This window comes from Ananas comosus, linkage group 2 (genome assembly GCF_001540865.1).
Source record: "Ananas comosus cultivar F153 linkage group 2, ASM154086v1, whole genome shotgun sequence".
NCBI lineage: Eukaryota > Viridiplantae > Streptophyta > Magnoliopsida > Poales > Bromeliaceae > Ananas > Ananas comosus.
This window is the reverse complement of record NC_033622.1, coordinates 6,126,102-6,141,648: the sequence shown is the minus strand read 5'-3', so window position 1 is coordinate 6,141,648 and position 15,547 is coordinate 6,126,102. Positions and strand designations below refer to the sequence as shown.

General features: G+C 36.7%; 1 protein-coding gene across 1 annotated transcript in view; it reads left to right on the top strand.

The window, feature by feature from the left end:
* Positions 1–15,547, top strand: part of LOC109706556 — a 35,405-nt gene that overhangs the window by 3,888 nt on the left and 15,970 nt on the right. The window contains exons 4-5 of the mRNA XM_020227473.1: positions 7,401–7,448; positions 7,552–7,621. Coding sequence (XP_020083062.1) covers positions 7,401–7,448; positions 7,552–7,621 — 118 coding nt within the window. The remainder of the gene's footprint in view (positions 1–7,400; positions 7,449–7,551; positions 7,622–15,547) is intronic.

The window sequence follows — 15,547 nt, the reverse complement described above, 5'->3', positions numbered from 1 at the left end:
TCATAAGATGCGGTAGATGCGAATGATGACAATGGAAATTCTATGTCACTATTTTTGAGCTTTACTTATAGCTTGGTTTTTCGGGTTGGTTTCTCAAGTAAAATTTACTCATCTATATGTCTTGTTAGTTGGGAGATATTGCTTTTCTTTGGCTTTGAATACTTCATTTTACAATACTTGCATTTGATTTTTTTCTCTAAAAATTTTTTCTCGAGAGCTTCTACTTCTTCAAAATAATCCTAAACCTTAAAACTTTTTTACTGCGTCTTTTTCCTTGTAGTTCATTATTAATTTCTTCTGCATCATTATTCTCACATGTTTCACTCTATTTATTTTTAGGAGGTTCATTAATATTGAAAATGACAACGAATGCTAGTTGTTGAAAGGAATGCTACAAAATTAAAGAGGATGTAGCTAAAAGATGTCTTTGGCTTTGTTGTAAGGTGCTTGTTGATAGCAGTTCTCATTGAGTATTGGGCATCATGTTTTGCTGCAGTAACTGGGTTAGCTTTGTTGGGGGATGAAATCAATTAGACAGAGGAATAGGGAATAGATTGGGATTGGTAGTTAGAATATTTGAGTTTCTATAGTTAATTAGGGTGCAGAACTCTATCCATCAGATCTTGATCTAATGGGTGGATCAAGCCAAACATGAATTAGCTGACTCTTAATGGAAGTGTTCAGTAACATCAACCAAAAGGCTATTTGGAAGTAGCACCAAAGATTTGAGTGCCCATCGGCATAGGCCGTGTCTATCGTGCCGTATCATGCCAAGATATTGACACGATACAGCCTCCATGCTAACTCAAAACTCTCTTTTCTTTAAATTAGTAAGTAATTTTCTGAATGAACTTCAAAAAGTTTGATAAAGTTACATAATAAGCAATTAGAATATTTTATTACTAAAAATATAAATATTTCATGCCATTATGTGTTAGTACACATTTATTTTTTGCGACAGGCATGCATCGGCACAGCCTGGCACGCATCGGCACAGCCTGGCACGCATGGTGCCCTATTGTACATCTGCACTGACAAGTTTCCGGCACGACTCTGTGCCACAACACTTAAATCCTTGACAAGGATTTAAGTGCCACGGGGTCGTGCCGGAAACTTGCCGGCACGGTGCGTGCCGGGCTGTACCGATACGTGCCGGTCACAAAAAATTCATGTGTGCTGACACATAATAGCACGAAATATTTATTTTCTTTAGCAACAAAATATTCTAATTATTTATTATGTATTTTTATCAAATCTTTTGAATTTTATTGAGAAAATTACTAATTTAAAGAATAAAGGGTTTTGAGTTGTGCCATCGGCACGGAAGCTGTATTGTGCCGATTTCTTGTTGGCACGGTAGATATAGCCCGTGCCAATAGGCTCTTAAATCCTTGGTATATAATCCTAGTTGTATTGTGTTACTATAGTAGGCATTGTTACTATTGTAGATTTATCTCTTGTACTATATAATTTCATCAATAGAATCCAAGTGGGTATGCTCTTTTGCCTTTCTATCATGGTATCAAAGCCAAAAACCCTAATCCGGAGATATTGATCCATAATCACCTTCCACCACAAATCACACCTTCTCCATAGGTGTTTTTCTTTTTCTTGATATTTTTATTCTTGTGGCTGCCACCGGTCTCTCCTTGTTGTGTTGGTGTTGCTTGGCTCATCTCTAGTGCGTTGCCTTGATTGGTGCTGCTCGGTGCATCCTTGCTGCCGCTGGTTCTCTCCTTTTGTTGGTGTTGCTCGAATCATCCTTTGTGCCACTTGGACTCATGCTGTTTGATCCATCCTTGGTGCCGCTGGTTTCTCGGTTCATCTTTGGTCTAGCTGGGTTCAACTTTGACTGACTCCTATTTTATCTTTGGATCTGGGAATACTTGGAATGTTTTCTTCTACTCGTCGGGTTTGTCTCTCTTCTTCTCTCGTGATGGATTTTTCTCTTGGTGGTAATATGTCTTCTTTTTCAAACCTACCAGTGGTTAATATCAAAATTCTTATACCTCTTGAACTCACGAATTCCATTTATCTGGTGTAGAAACAAGTCTGTCTTAATGTTTGGGAGTGTTTTGGTGTTAGTTTGTATGTGGACGAAACTGGTACTATCTTGCCCCAGACTATTGATACTTCTGATAAGAAAACAATTATAAACTCGGAATACCTAAATTGGAAAAGGGAAGACACCGCTATACTCTCGTGGATTAATGCCATTCTTTCTCTTAGCATATTACAGATGGTTATTCTTAGTTCTCCTAAAACTACATATGATTCTTGAAAAATTATTGAAGCATATTTTCTTGATAAAACTGCTTCCACGGCTTTCTCTCTAAAGTCTGAATTGCGAAACATCAAGAAAGGTTCAATGAACCTGAGCGACTATATGCAAAAGATTAAATCAATTGGTGATGCTTTACAAGCGATCGGTGAAACTGAGTCAGACCATAACTTTGTCATGACCATTCTTTTGGGTTACCGGAAGAATATAAAGGTTTTGTTAGTGCCCTTAGTACACACCGAAATAAGCCCACTTTTGAACAGCTTCATCCACTCCTAATGCAAGAGGAAACAGAAGTTCAACGTTGGACTAGTTTGACGACATCACTTGCCACTCCCACTATTGACGGTGAAACTCTTTATGCAAATTGTGGGCGCAGAAATCATGGAGGTCATGGAGGCAGATATTGCGGTGGTCGAGGACAGTGCAGTAGACACAACTCGTATTCTGGTCGTGGATCTTCTGGAACCTATTCACATCTCAACCTAATAATTCTCAACAATCCTATACTTCAAATCATCAACCTTACATTTCGAAGTCTAGCACACAATGTCAGATCTGCGGCTAGTTTAATCATTTTGCTCTTCAGTGCAGACAACGCTTCAATCATTCCTTTGTTGCTAATGATGTTCCACAAACCTTTGCTGTTATGAATCTTCATGAACCTGGTGAGAAAGTGTGGTATCCAGACACTGGAGCATCTAATCACATGACCACAACTTCTAGTATTCTCTCAACTTCTAAACCTTATAGAGGGCATGAAAAAATTCATATTGGTAATGAAAATTTACTTGATATTACTTACACAGGTGAAACTCAGTTGCCTTCCACCTGTAAATCCTTTGTCCTTAAAAACGTTCTTGTTGTTCCTTCTATTAAGAAAAATTTACTTTTCGCATGCCAGGTTTGTCATGATAATAATTCTCTTTTTGAGTTTGACTCTTCTCGTTTTTCTATGAAGGATAAGAAAATCGGGACGGAGCTTCTTCGATGCCCTAATTCGGGAACATCACTCTATCCACTCTCTTCTAAAGCTGCAAGTGTCGGAAATAAGTAACAACTAGCACTGGTTGCATTTAGGGTTAATAGTGATATTTGGCATAGACGGTTAGGTCGTCCTAGTTTTTCTGTTCTTTCTACATTTCTTAAAAACAATAAAATTTTCTCAGATTCTGCCTTAAAATTATCTGTTAACAATGCTTGTAATATAGGAAAACATGTTAAACTTTCGTTTAATGATTCAGAATCTCAATCTGCTTTTTTCTTTCATATTGTTTTCGGATGTATGGCAATCACCTGTTCCCTTACTTTCTGGCTACAAGTATTATGTTATTCTTATTGATGATTACTCTCGGTTCTCTTGGCTTTATCTTTTAAAATCTAAACATAAAGTTTTGACAAATTTTTGGAGTTTAAAATAATGGTTGAAAACATATTCCATAGTTCGATCAAAATTTTTCAGTTCGACAATGGTACTGAATTTGTAAATGAGAAGTTTTCTACTCTTTGTTCACAAAATAACATTATTCACAGATTTTCTTGTCCTTATACTCAATAAAATGGTCTTGCTGAGAGGAAACATAGGCATTTATCTAACGTTGTTAGAAGCTTTCTATTTCAAGGTTGCTTACCTTCTCAGTTCTGGGCTGAGGCCATTCAAACTGCCGTTTTTCTTGTGAATAGAATTCCTTCTCTCATTGTTTTGATAGGACGATCGCCATGCGACATTCTGCATAGTTGTGTTTCTCCTGATTGGCAACTTGTTAGAGTTTTTTGATGTTTGTGTTATCCCGATATATAGGACACTGCAGCTCACAAGCTCTTTCCTCGATCACTTGCGTCTTCTTGGGACTTTCTGACAAATATAAAGGATTTCGCTGTCTATATCCAAGCATCGGTAAAGTCTTTATTTCTTGCCATGTTATGTTTGTTGAACATGTTTTTTCTTACTCTTGTCTTTCTAAGTTTTCTTCTTCCTCCGCTCTTTCCAACTTGCAAATGCTTCAAAATTTTCTTTCTAATCGACCTTTACTAAGTGAGAGCCTTTCCACTCTTGATGCGATTTCTGGTTTCTCCTTCACACGTCCTTTTCCTGACGATGGTTCACGCACACTAGTTTCACCGTCTGAGAACTTATCAACTTTTCCTTCCAGCTTGAATTTTGATGCTCCACAGGTTGGTCATGAGAATGCTGCCGCTATTGTTGGTCGACCTGAACTCCGGGTCTATACCAAATGCCACACCAATCGGCCTGCTGCTCCTTTCCTATCCACTACTGATGTGTCACCTTCCACCTCTGATCATCCTATCTCAGCCTGCTACTGTATCCTCTCCTTCATCTTCTGCGCCTCCACTGCCTGCTCGAACACATTCTATGCCAACTCGCTCCATGACTAAGGATTCCACAGGGTCTACTTCTTTACTCGCTTCTGCCTATTCTACTATTCCTACCGAGCCTATCTCTTTTCATGAGGCTTTTAAGGAAGTAGGTTGGCGTGCTGCCATGGCTGAAGAATTTGATGCCTTACTGAGTAATGCTACTTGGGACCTTGTTCCTCCTTCTGTTAATCTCACATTTGTCGTTTCCGCAAAGCAATCTATGGTCTTAAACAGGCATCTCGGGCTTGGTTTCAATGGTTCACTTTCTTTTTTTCTAAAATTGGTTTTATCGGCAGTATTGCTGATCCCTCGATGTTTGTTTATCATTCCTCTTCTGCCACTCTCGTTCTTCTTTTATATGTTGGTGATATTATTATTAACAGCAGCTTCTCTCTTTTGGAGGCTCTCATTGTCACCTTACAATGTGAATTTGCTATGAAGGATCTCGGGCCGCTCCATTATTTCTTGGGCATTGAGGTTACTCGGTCTTCTTTTGGTCTTTCATCTGACTCGGTAGAAATATGCGCATCAATTGCTTCAGCGCCATGGCTTTCTTGATAGTAAGCCCGTTTCTAGTCCTCTCTTTTCGACCTCTCGCCTCTCTTCTTATGAGGGACGCCCTCTTGACGATCCCTATGTCTATTGTCAGCTTGTTGGTGATCTCCAGGATCTCACCTTCACAAGACCAGACATCTTGTATGCTGTCAATTTTGTTGCTCAGTATTTGCAGACACCTCGTGAACCTCACATACAAGTCTTCAACCATATTCTACGGTATATCCGAGGGACACTATCTTACGACATTCTTCTCTCTCGTTGTGTCAATCATTCTCTTGTGGTTTTTGCCGATGCTGATTGGGATGGTTGTCCCGATACACGTCGCTCTACTTTTGGGTATTGCATCTTTCTTGGGCCCAATCTTATTTTCTGGTCCGCTAAGAAACAACCTACCATTTCTCGCTTCAGTTCTGAAGCGGTGTATCGTGCTGTGGCATAGACGCTTGTTGAGATGGTTTGGATCCGACGTTTACTCGGTGACCTTGATGTTTTCTTATGGCGCTCCATCAGCATCTATTATGATAATCTTAGCACAACTTATCTTGCAGCTAATCCTGTTCTTTATGCTCGGACGAAGCATATTGATCTTAACCATCAGTTCTTACGAGAAAATGTCCAGTCTGGTGATTTGGATTTGGTTCACATCTCTTCTGATAAGCAACTTGTTGATATTTTCACTAAGCCTTTGACGTCCTCTCAGTTTTTGGTGTCGCGGCTGAATCTTCGCATCCGACCACCGGATGCTTAGCTTGCGGGGGGATGTTACGACATATTTAGTATCTTATGCTATGTTAGGATATTGTATATTATGACATATTTACAGTAGGATTATATGGTATGATATATAGAGTAGGATTATATGGTATGTAATTTTAGTTGTATCGTTACTATAGTAGGCATTGTTACTATAGTAGACTTATCTCTTGTACTATATAATTTCATCAATAGAATCCAAGAGGGTATGCTATTTTGCCCTTCTATCAAGGTTTTAAGTGCCCGTCGGCACAGGCCGTATCCACCGTGCCGTACTGTGCCAACAAGATACCGGCACGATACAGACCCTGTGTGGATGGCACAACTCAAAACCCTCTATTCTTTAAATTAGTAAATAATTTCGTCAATAAAATTCAAAATATGTGATAAAAAGACATAATAAAAGTTAGAATATTTTGTTGCTAAAGAAAATAAATATTTCATGCTATTATGTGTCGGCACACAAGAATTTTTGACCGGCATCGCATCGGCATGGCTCGGCACGCACCGTGCCGTACCGTGCCGGCCAGTTTCCGGCACGATCCCGTGCTACGGCACTTAAATCTTTGCCTTCTATCACTTTAGTGTTTCTAATTTTCATTCTTTCTGAAGGTTTCTACTCCAACGATGTAATCACCTTGTCGTACCAAGATGTCTCTTACCCAAGAGATCACTATTCATGTGTGCTATTCTGATTCAGAAATTAGACTTCTGTTCCATTTCCATTGAACTATTATGTGATAAAAAAAAAAGCATGCTGGCCTGCAAGTATCGATAAACATATTTTTGTTGGTATATGATGAGTAACACATTGTATTGAGATAATGTGCTTCAAAATTCAGATACATAAATTACACTTAGTTTAACAAGTTGTTTTTGTGAGTAACTCTTAAAAGCCAGTACCGACCGTCTCTAGCGCAAGTGACAAAAAACTTGGTGGTTGGTACTCGAGGTCCCAAGTTCGAATCCTAGTTGATTCACATTTCCAGCTAAATTTATTTCTAAAAGAATAAACGAAGCGGGTAGCCTGTCACCTCTCTCTCTCAAAAAAAAAAGCTCTTAAAAGCTAGTATAGTTTATCGCGTTAGTTCAGCCATTGTTTGTCAAGTCAGATAGTTAATCTTTTTTGTCATGACTTGGTATATTAATTGTACTATCAAACTGTTATAAGCTTATTTTAAACATGGTGCCTTTGTGCTATCTCTAAATGTGGGGGAATGAGGTTGAGATTGATTTATGAGTAGGTAGATGTTACCAAGCAAATATTTCCAATTTAATCTGGTAGATATTACTTAGTTTGTGGATCTTGACTATCTTCTTTATGTTTGTTCCATTCTTTTAACTGTTGATAACTTCCTTTTAGATTCAAGGTAATTATGTAATATTACTGGTTAGTCATTTGAAATAGTAACTTCCAAAACACTTGCAGCTTAAATCCCCGTCTTGTTCGGCGAAGATTACGGCATATTGCTTTGAGGTAAAATGATTTGCTGTACTTTTTGTTAGTTAAATATTTTAGGGTTTTGGGTTAGATTGAACTTTTTTCCTAACATTTCTTTTTCTGTGTTGCTGAGGATCAGAGGGGCAGCACTTCACAGGAAATATCTTTATGGTTCAGTTTTCTTATTACCAGTTTCATCGGTTTTCACTGTAAGTCAATGCTTGCTTCTTTTCTCATCCTTTTAATTATGGACCTGTTTGGTTTGACATGTTCTTTCTATAAAACCTCTGTTAGAATTGAGTTATTCGAGTAAGCAGCGATAGCTCTTTCATTAAAACTCCTGCAGCAGCAACTTGCTACTACAGAAGTAGAAGCTTACAAGGATATACTGTGTAGGGCTGTGATGCAAACCGAGAGGTTGCCAAAATTGAATTTTCAAGTTTGCTTTGTTTAAAGGTATATCTTGAAATAAACTAGGTTCAATTTATCGATTCCGACGAACTTTACTATAATTAAAGCAAGGAAGCAAGTTTGCTTTTGTTTAAAGGTATATCTTGAAATAAACTAGGTTCAATTTATCGATTCCGACGAACTTTACTATAATTAAAGCAAGGAAGCAAAAATTTCAGCAAGACAAATTAAAATCGAATTGAAGCAATACTAAGATAATGATAAGTCTTCAATATATGAGATAATAACAACCAACTGAAAATACATATAATAGTTGCAAAAGGTAAATTCGGCTTTATCGGACTTAAGGCTTTTGGATTTGGTTGTTTGGCAAATATGGTCGGTAATGGTGGAAAAGCTAGATTGAAAGGGAATAATAGGATATTAGGAGATGAAAGAGGGGGTAGAAGTAGAAGTCGATCTTGTCACGAGGGAGAAGCGACAACGATTAAGTTGAGGAAGAAGATCTCGGCGCAAGGAAGAAGCGTCGATTATCTCACCGGGAAGTAGAACACCAAGGATAAAGAGTAAGAGTAAAGTTTTCTATTCATCAAAATATGTCCCTTAAGGTTTCAAGAACCATGTATTTATAATGTTGAGAGCCCTCCTAGAATAAATTATCGTCCTTGCATTTTCAACACAACATAGTCACCCAAGGGTCATGCATAGATGGTGAAGCAATTTTGGGAATTCCAAAGGTCTTTTTTTTTGGGATAGTTTCTTTGTTTATTGGAAAAAAGGGTTTAGGTTAGCCAAATTAACTAAAACTAAATGAGTTTAGTCTAAATCAAACACGAAACTACAAAATAAAAGAAAATAGCATTCAAAAATAAAATGAGGTTTATTTGCTGCATCAATTCCCCTTGAGTTGGGGAAATCTCGACTCTGTCGAGATGACATCCTAATAGCTTTGGTATAAGTCCTCTCGAAGTTGGCGCAACTCTACCTCAAAAGTCCAACTGCTATTGGACAATGGTCGTCCACGCCAACGCACCAAGAATCGACAATGAGTACCACGTCGCGTCGCAGACTCGCGCACGTCCAGAATATCCTCCACGCCATTTGATTGAGTTTCAATATCGGAGCAAGATGTCAAGCCATCAATATCGACAGTAGAGGGAGCCTCTCTATGGTACTCGTACAGCTCGTTGACATTGAAGATCGGGGACGTCGGTACTTCCGGGGGTAGATCAATTAGATAAGCGTTTTCCCCTAATTTCTTCAGAATTCTGAGTGGCCCGTACTTTTTCCTGTTTAACTATGGCCTGCATCTGGGAACCTTTCTGTCCTAAAATAGATTAAGACATTATCTTCTTCATTAAAAGTCACACCTCGACGATGTTTATCCGCTGACTCCTTGTACTTGACAGTGGAATCTTGCAACCTCTGATGAATTTGTTGCACCTCTTGAATCTGTTTTAGATAATAGTCGGCATCTGCACTAACTCTACCAGGGTAAGGTATTGGTTCTCGGTCAAGAAAGTGGGCTACAGGACAGCCATATAAAACTTCAAAAGGAGTTTTTCCAATGGTTCGATTTATGGAACTATTATAAGCAAATTCAGCTTGAGGTAAAATTAAATTCCATTGTGTTGGTTTTTCTCCAGCTAAACATCTTAAGAAATTACCCAAAGATCGATTTACTATTTCCGTCTGCCCGTCAGTTTGTGGATGGAATGGGTTGCTGAAACTCAATTTGCTTCTTGCTTTTGACATTAAAGTTATCCAAAAATGACTAACAAATTTTGTATCTCGATCAGAGGTAATTGATTTAGGAATGCCATGTAAACGTACAATTTCATTGAAAAATAGTTTTGCAATATGTGATGCATCAGAAGTTTTCTTGCAAGGAATAAAATGAGTCATTTTCGTAAAACAATCAACAACTACAATAACTAAATCAACTTGGCGTGCAATCTTGGGTAGGCCTAGGACAAAGTCCATGGTAATATCCTTCTAGGCCATAATGGGAATGGACAGGGGAGTATACAAACTAGTCTTTTGAGTTTGTCCTTTAAATGATTGACAAGTTTTACACCACTGAACAAATCTTTTAATGTCCTTACTCATGTTAGGCCAATAATACTGCTCTTGAACTAATCCCAAAGTTTTGTCTCTCTCGAAATGCCCCCCTAGCCCGCTATTATGCAAATTCTGAATCAAGGACTCTCTTAACGATCCCTAGGGAATGCACAACTTGGACTTTCTAAAAAGATATCCACCGTCCAAATAGTAATCAGAAGATGAATCATTGTTAGGAGATAGACACTTTTCCATAATAGGACCAAAGTTAAGGTCATTTTGATATTGGTCCTTAACTATCCCAAATCCTACTATCTGTAAGGAAGAAGTGATAAGCAAATGGTTTCGACGGCCGAGTGCATCAGTGACTCGATTAGCAATGCCTTGTTTATGCCCCAAATGAAAAGTGTATTCTTGCAGGAATAAGCAGTCCACTTGGCATGTCTTTTGTTCAAGTTCTTTCGAGAATTTAAATATCGCAATGTTTCATGATCCGAATTAAGAATAAACTCTCAATGAATCAAGTAGGGTCGCCAATGTTTCAAAGCCTGCACGATCGCGTAAAATTCAAGATCATAAGTGGAGTAAAGCGCTCGTGCATCGTTTAATTTTTCACTAAAGAAGGCTATAGGACGTTTCTCTTGAGACAGTACGCCTCCAATTCCAATATGTGAGGCATAACAATTAATCTCAAACACTTTTTCGAAGTCCGCCAAGGCAAGTACTAGAGCTTTTGTAAGTCTGTCCTTAACCACTTGAAAACTTTTTTCAGCTTCAGATGCCCAAGTAAGGTTACCCTATTTTAGGCAATCAGTTGTTGGCGCAGTTAATGAACTGAAATTTCAAATGAAACGCTGATAAAATGACGCAAGTCCGTGGAAACTTCGGATTTCAGTTTTAGTCTTTGGGGTTGGCCAACTTTGAATTGCTTCTATTTTAACAGGATCTACTTTAATTCCCTCGGTGGACACCACATAGCCTAAGAAGGTAAGGCTGTCGGTCAGAAATGTATACTTCTTAATATTCAGGTATAAGCTGTTATCTCTTAAAGTTTGAAGCACTTGTCTTAAATGGTCTATGTGAGTTTCAGGACTTGTGCTATAAATCAAAATGTCGTTGAAGTAAACTACGACAAATTTTCTAATGAATGGTCGCAAGACTTGGTTCATAGAGTGCATGAAGGTACTAGGGGCATTGGATAGCCCAAACGGCATAACCAGTCACTCGTATAATCCTTCTTTGGTTTTAAACGCTGTTTTCCATTCATCTCCAGGTCCAATACGGATTTGATGATATCCGCTCTTAAGGTCAAACTTAGAGAATATCTTCGCACCTCCTAACATGTCAAGTATATTATCAATCCTTGGAATGGAAAACCTGTACTTGATGGTAATTTTGTTAACTGCTCGACTGTCAACACACATTCGTCACGTTCCCGTCCTTTTTTGGTGTAAGGAGGGCAGGCACCGGGACAGAGCTCATACTTTCTCTAATGTAGCCTTTTTGTAGAAGTTAGGAGACCTGTCTATGTAACTTTCATGTTCAGTAGGACTTACCATGTAATGGGCTAGGTGTGAAGACTAGCATCAGGTACGAGATCAATGCAGTGTTGGATGTCTCTCATAGGTGGAAGGCCATCAGGGAATTCCTCAGGCATGATATCAGAAAATTCATTCAGCAATGGTTGAACAGCTTGAGGAACTTCAGTGTTCTTTGATATTTCTTTTGCCAAAAGAATATATATCACTGGAGACTTTGCTAGATCTTTAGAGAATTGGCTTTCATTCAAAACCATCATTTTTTGTTCATTATTGGAGGGTTGCTTTTGGGACTCAATCGGTTTAGATTTTGATTTGGGTAAGTAATTTAGAAACCAACTAACTTTATTGTTGTCCTTTCTAACAATGTAAGTGTTCTCCCTACCATCATGTATAGTGCTACGATCAAATTTTCAAGGTCTACCTAACAATAGATGACTTACATCCATGGGAATAACATCACACCAAACTTTATCAGTATAAGTTTTTCCAATAGAAAATTCAACAAGACATCTTTCAGTTACAGAAAACTCATCCCCATCCTTAAACCAAGCTATTTTGTAAGGTTGAGCAAGTTTTTCATTTTTCAGTTTAAGTTTATCAACTATTTCTTTAGATAGCGTTTGGTTCGGGAACAATGGAGGGAATAAGCTCTTGTTACCCTTTGTTCCCAAACGCCGCGTTTGGTTTTCGGGAACAGTAGTTCCTATGTTTCTGAAATAAGTTGGTATAAGGCTGGAACTGTTGTTCCGTCTTTTTGCTGGAACAAGCTTGTTCCCGAATGAGAACAAGGTTAATTAAATTCTAAATTTAATTTTAATGACAAAAAATCTTTAATTAATCTAATTAATATATTTAAATTATTATTTATTACTTAAATAATAAAATAATTAATTAATTTATTATTTATAATTAATAATTATTAATTAGATAATTATTATTATTAATTTATTATTTATAATTAATTATTATTAATTAGATAATTATTATTATTAATTTATTATTTATAATTAATTATTATTAATTAGATAATTATTATTATTAATTTATTATTTATAATTAATAATTATTAATTAGATAATTATTATTATTAATTTATTATTTATAATTACTTTATAATATGGATTATCTAATTAATAATAATAATTATTATTATTAATTATTAATAAATAATAATAATTATTAATTAGATAATTATTATTATTAATTTATTATTTATAATTACTTTATAAAATTATTATTTTTTATTATTAATTATTAATAAATTTATTTATTATTTATTTTTAATTAATATTTTGATGTGAATTAATTAGATAATATAATTTTAATTTCAAATTATAACTCTTATTTCTCTTGTTCCAATCTAACCATCCAAACACTATTCACCTTATTCCAAGGAATAACCCAATTTTCATATAAACGCAAAATTGGTTTAGTTCCTGCTTATACCTGAACTTGTACCTATCCTTGGAACAAGCAGTTCTTAGTTATACTCAAACCAATCGCAGCCTTTAGAGACAAAGTTTTCAGTACTTCCACTATCAATGACCAGAGAGCAAAACTTGCCTCGCGCTACAGATGGTTCCGAAAAGACTACGACGCTTCCAATCATCTTGGGTGGACTTAAAGGCTGATAGGACTCGATGGATCTTGAGATGTTGTTTCAGTAGCATCAGGAGATTCTTCGGAAATCTTATCTACATCTTCTTGTTCTAAAGTTTCTTCCCTATTTTCATTTTCTTCCTGACTTTCTATTAGATTGGCTCTAAAATCAAATTTTCTCAGAGGGCAATCATAAGATTTATGTCCAGGTTTGTTACATTTATAACAAATGATGGCAGATCCAACGGGTTTTGCACCTAAAATTCCTTTGCTCTTAAGGTCTTGAACAGGTCTTGAAGAGGTTTGACTATCGTTTTCTTGGATAGGCTTAGTTCCTATGGTGTTCTTTACACTCGCACTTCCTTGACGAAAGGTTTGTTTTTTAAGTTTATTCTCAACTCTAAGTGCATGACTATAAGCCATGTCGACCTTGTAGAAAGTTAAAAGGGCTAACTCATCTTGGATTTGGGTTCGAAGACCAGCTAGATAGCAAGCTATTCGCTATTCTTCGTCCTCTTTAAGTTCATTACGAGCTTGAAGAGTGTAAAATTCTTCAGTATATTCTTGTACCGACATAGAATCTTGTTTAAGATGTGTAATTTTGAAAAATAGTTTGACGGTAATCAATTGGTAAAAATTTTCCTTAAAGGTTTTCTTTCATTCTTTCCATAAGGTAATCTTTTCTTTACCCTTTCTAGTCCTATCATTTTGAACTTGTTTCCACCACACTAAGGCATGTCCTTTCAATTTAAGGGAGACTAATTTAATTTTTTTGTCATCAGGTAGTTTTTGTCATTCAAAAAATTGTTCTATTTTGTCTAGCTAGTCCACAAAATCTTTAGATTGTAATTTACCCTCGAACTCACGTCCACTTTAATGCCCTGATCCCATCGATGTATATTTACTTGATTTTGAAAAGGAGGATTTCTTCTAGCAGGTCACGATTGTCAAAATCAGTGTCACTTCTCGAATGTTCTTCTGCATTTTGTTGTTGTGTAGTTAATCTTTCCAATAGTTGTTGAATGTTATTCATTTGATTTTGTATGCTTTTTATGGAATCTTATTGTTTCTCATATGCTTCTCTCCAATCACAAGGATTTCACTATTGTCTTCCATTACTAAATGCTTACAAGTTGATCAAAGAAGTAACGCCTTTTCTTTTTGGAAAAATTTGGCCCAAAAAGAAGACAAGAAATACAAAATTGAACACCAAGAAAAATTGTTTAGATCAAAACAAACGTTCCCAAGAAAAGAACTTGCTCTGATACCAATTGATGCAAACCAAGAGGTTGCCAAAATTGAATTTTCAGGTTTCTTTTGTTTAAAGGTATTTCTTGAAATAAACTAGGTTCAATTTATCGATTCCGATGAACTTTACTATAATTAAAGTAAGGAAGCAAAAATTTCAGCAAGCCAAAAATTAAAATCGAATTGAAGCAATACTAAGATGATGATAAACCTTCAATATTAACAATCAATTGAAAATACATATAATAGTTCCAAAAGATAAATTCGGCTTTATCAGACTTAAAGCTATTGGATTTGGTTGTTTGGCAAATATGGTTTGTAATGGTGGAAGGCTAGATTGAAAGGGGATAATAGGATATCAGGAGATGAGAGATACAAAAAGTGTACCGTTCACACGATTGCGGGGGATCCACGATCGACCAGGAGGGCGGTATACCACAGGTAGAACTTCGGCAACGTGGAAAAAAAAGATGAGGTAGTGACTCGGAAGAAGAGGATAGGTAGAAAGTAGAAACCGATCTTGTCATGAGGGACAAGTGACAACAATCAAGTTGAGGAAGAAGATCTCGGCGTGAGGAAGAAGCGTCGATGATCTCACTGGGAAGTAGAACACCAAGGATAAAGAGTAAGAGTAGAATTTTCTATTCATCAAAATTTGTCCCTTAAGGCTTCAAGAACCATGTATTTATAGTGTTGAGAGCTCTTCTATAATAAATTATTGTCATTTCGTTTTCAACACAACACGGTCGCAGGGTCATGCATAGAAGACGAAGCAATTTTTGGGAATTCCAAAGGTCTTTTTTTTTTTGGGGTAGTTTCTTTGTTGATTGGAGAAAAGGGTTTGGGTTAGCCAAATCAACTAAAACTAAAATAAGTTAAGTCCGAATCAAACACGAACCTACAAAATAAAAGAAAATTGCATTCGAAAATAAAATAAGGCTTATTTGTTGCATCAAGCTGTCAATGAGTTGAACACGAGCGAGCTCGGGCAAGCTCATGTTCGCTTGTTTATTAAACAAGCTGAACACGAGTGAACTAACTAAAATATCAAGCTAAAAAATCCAGCTCGTGATTGGCTTATTTATTAACGAGCCGAACATGAGCTGGCTTAAGAACAGCAAGTTAGATTGTTAGCCCTATTACTTGGTAAAAAGTTGAAAGAAAATTAGAAAATTAGAATCTTAATCTGATAATGAAATTCACAAAGTCTCTTTATATTTGGGTTGTCCTAAAATCTAGTTGTGTGCCACTTGCACCGAGGCCGATGCGGGCATT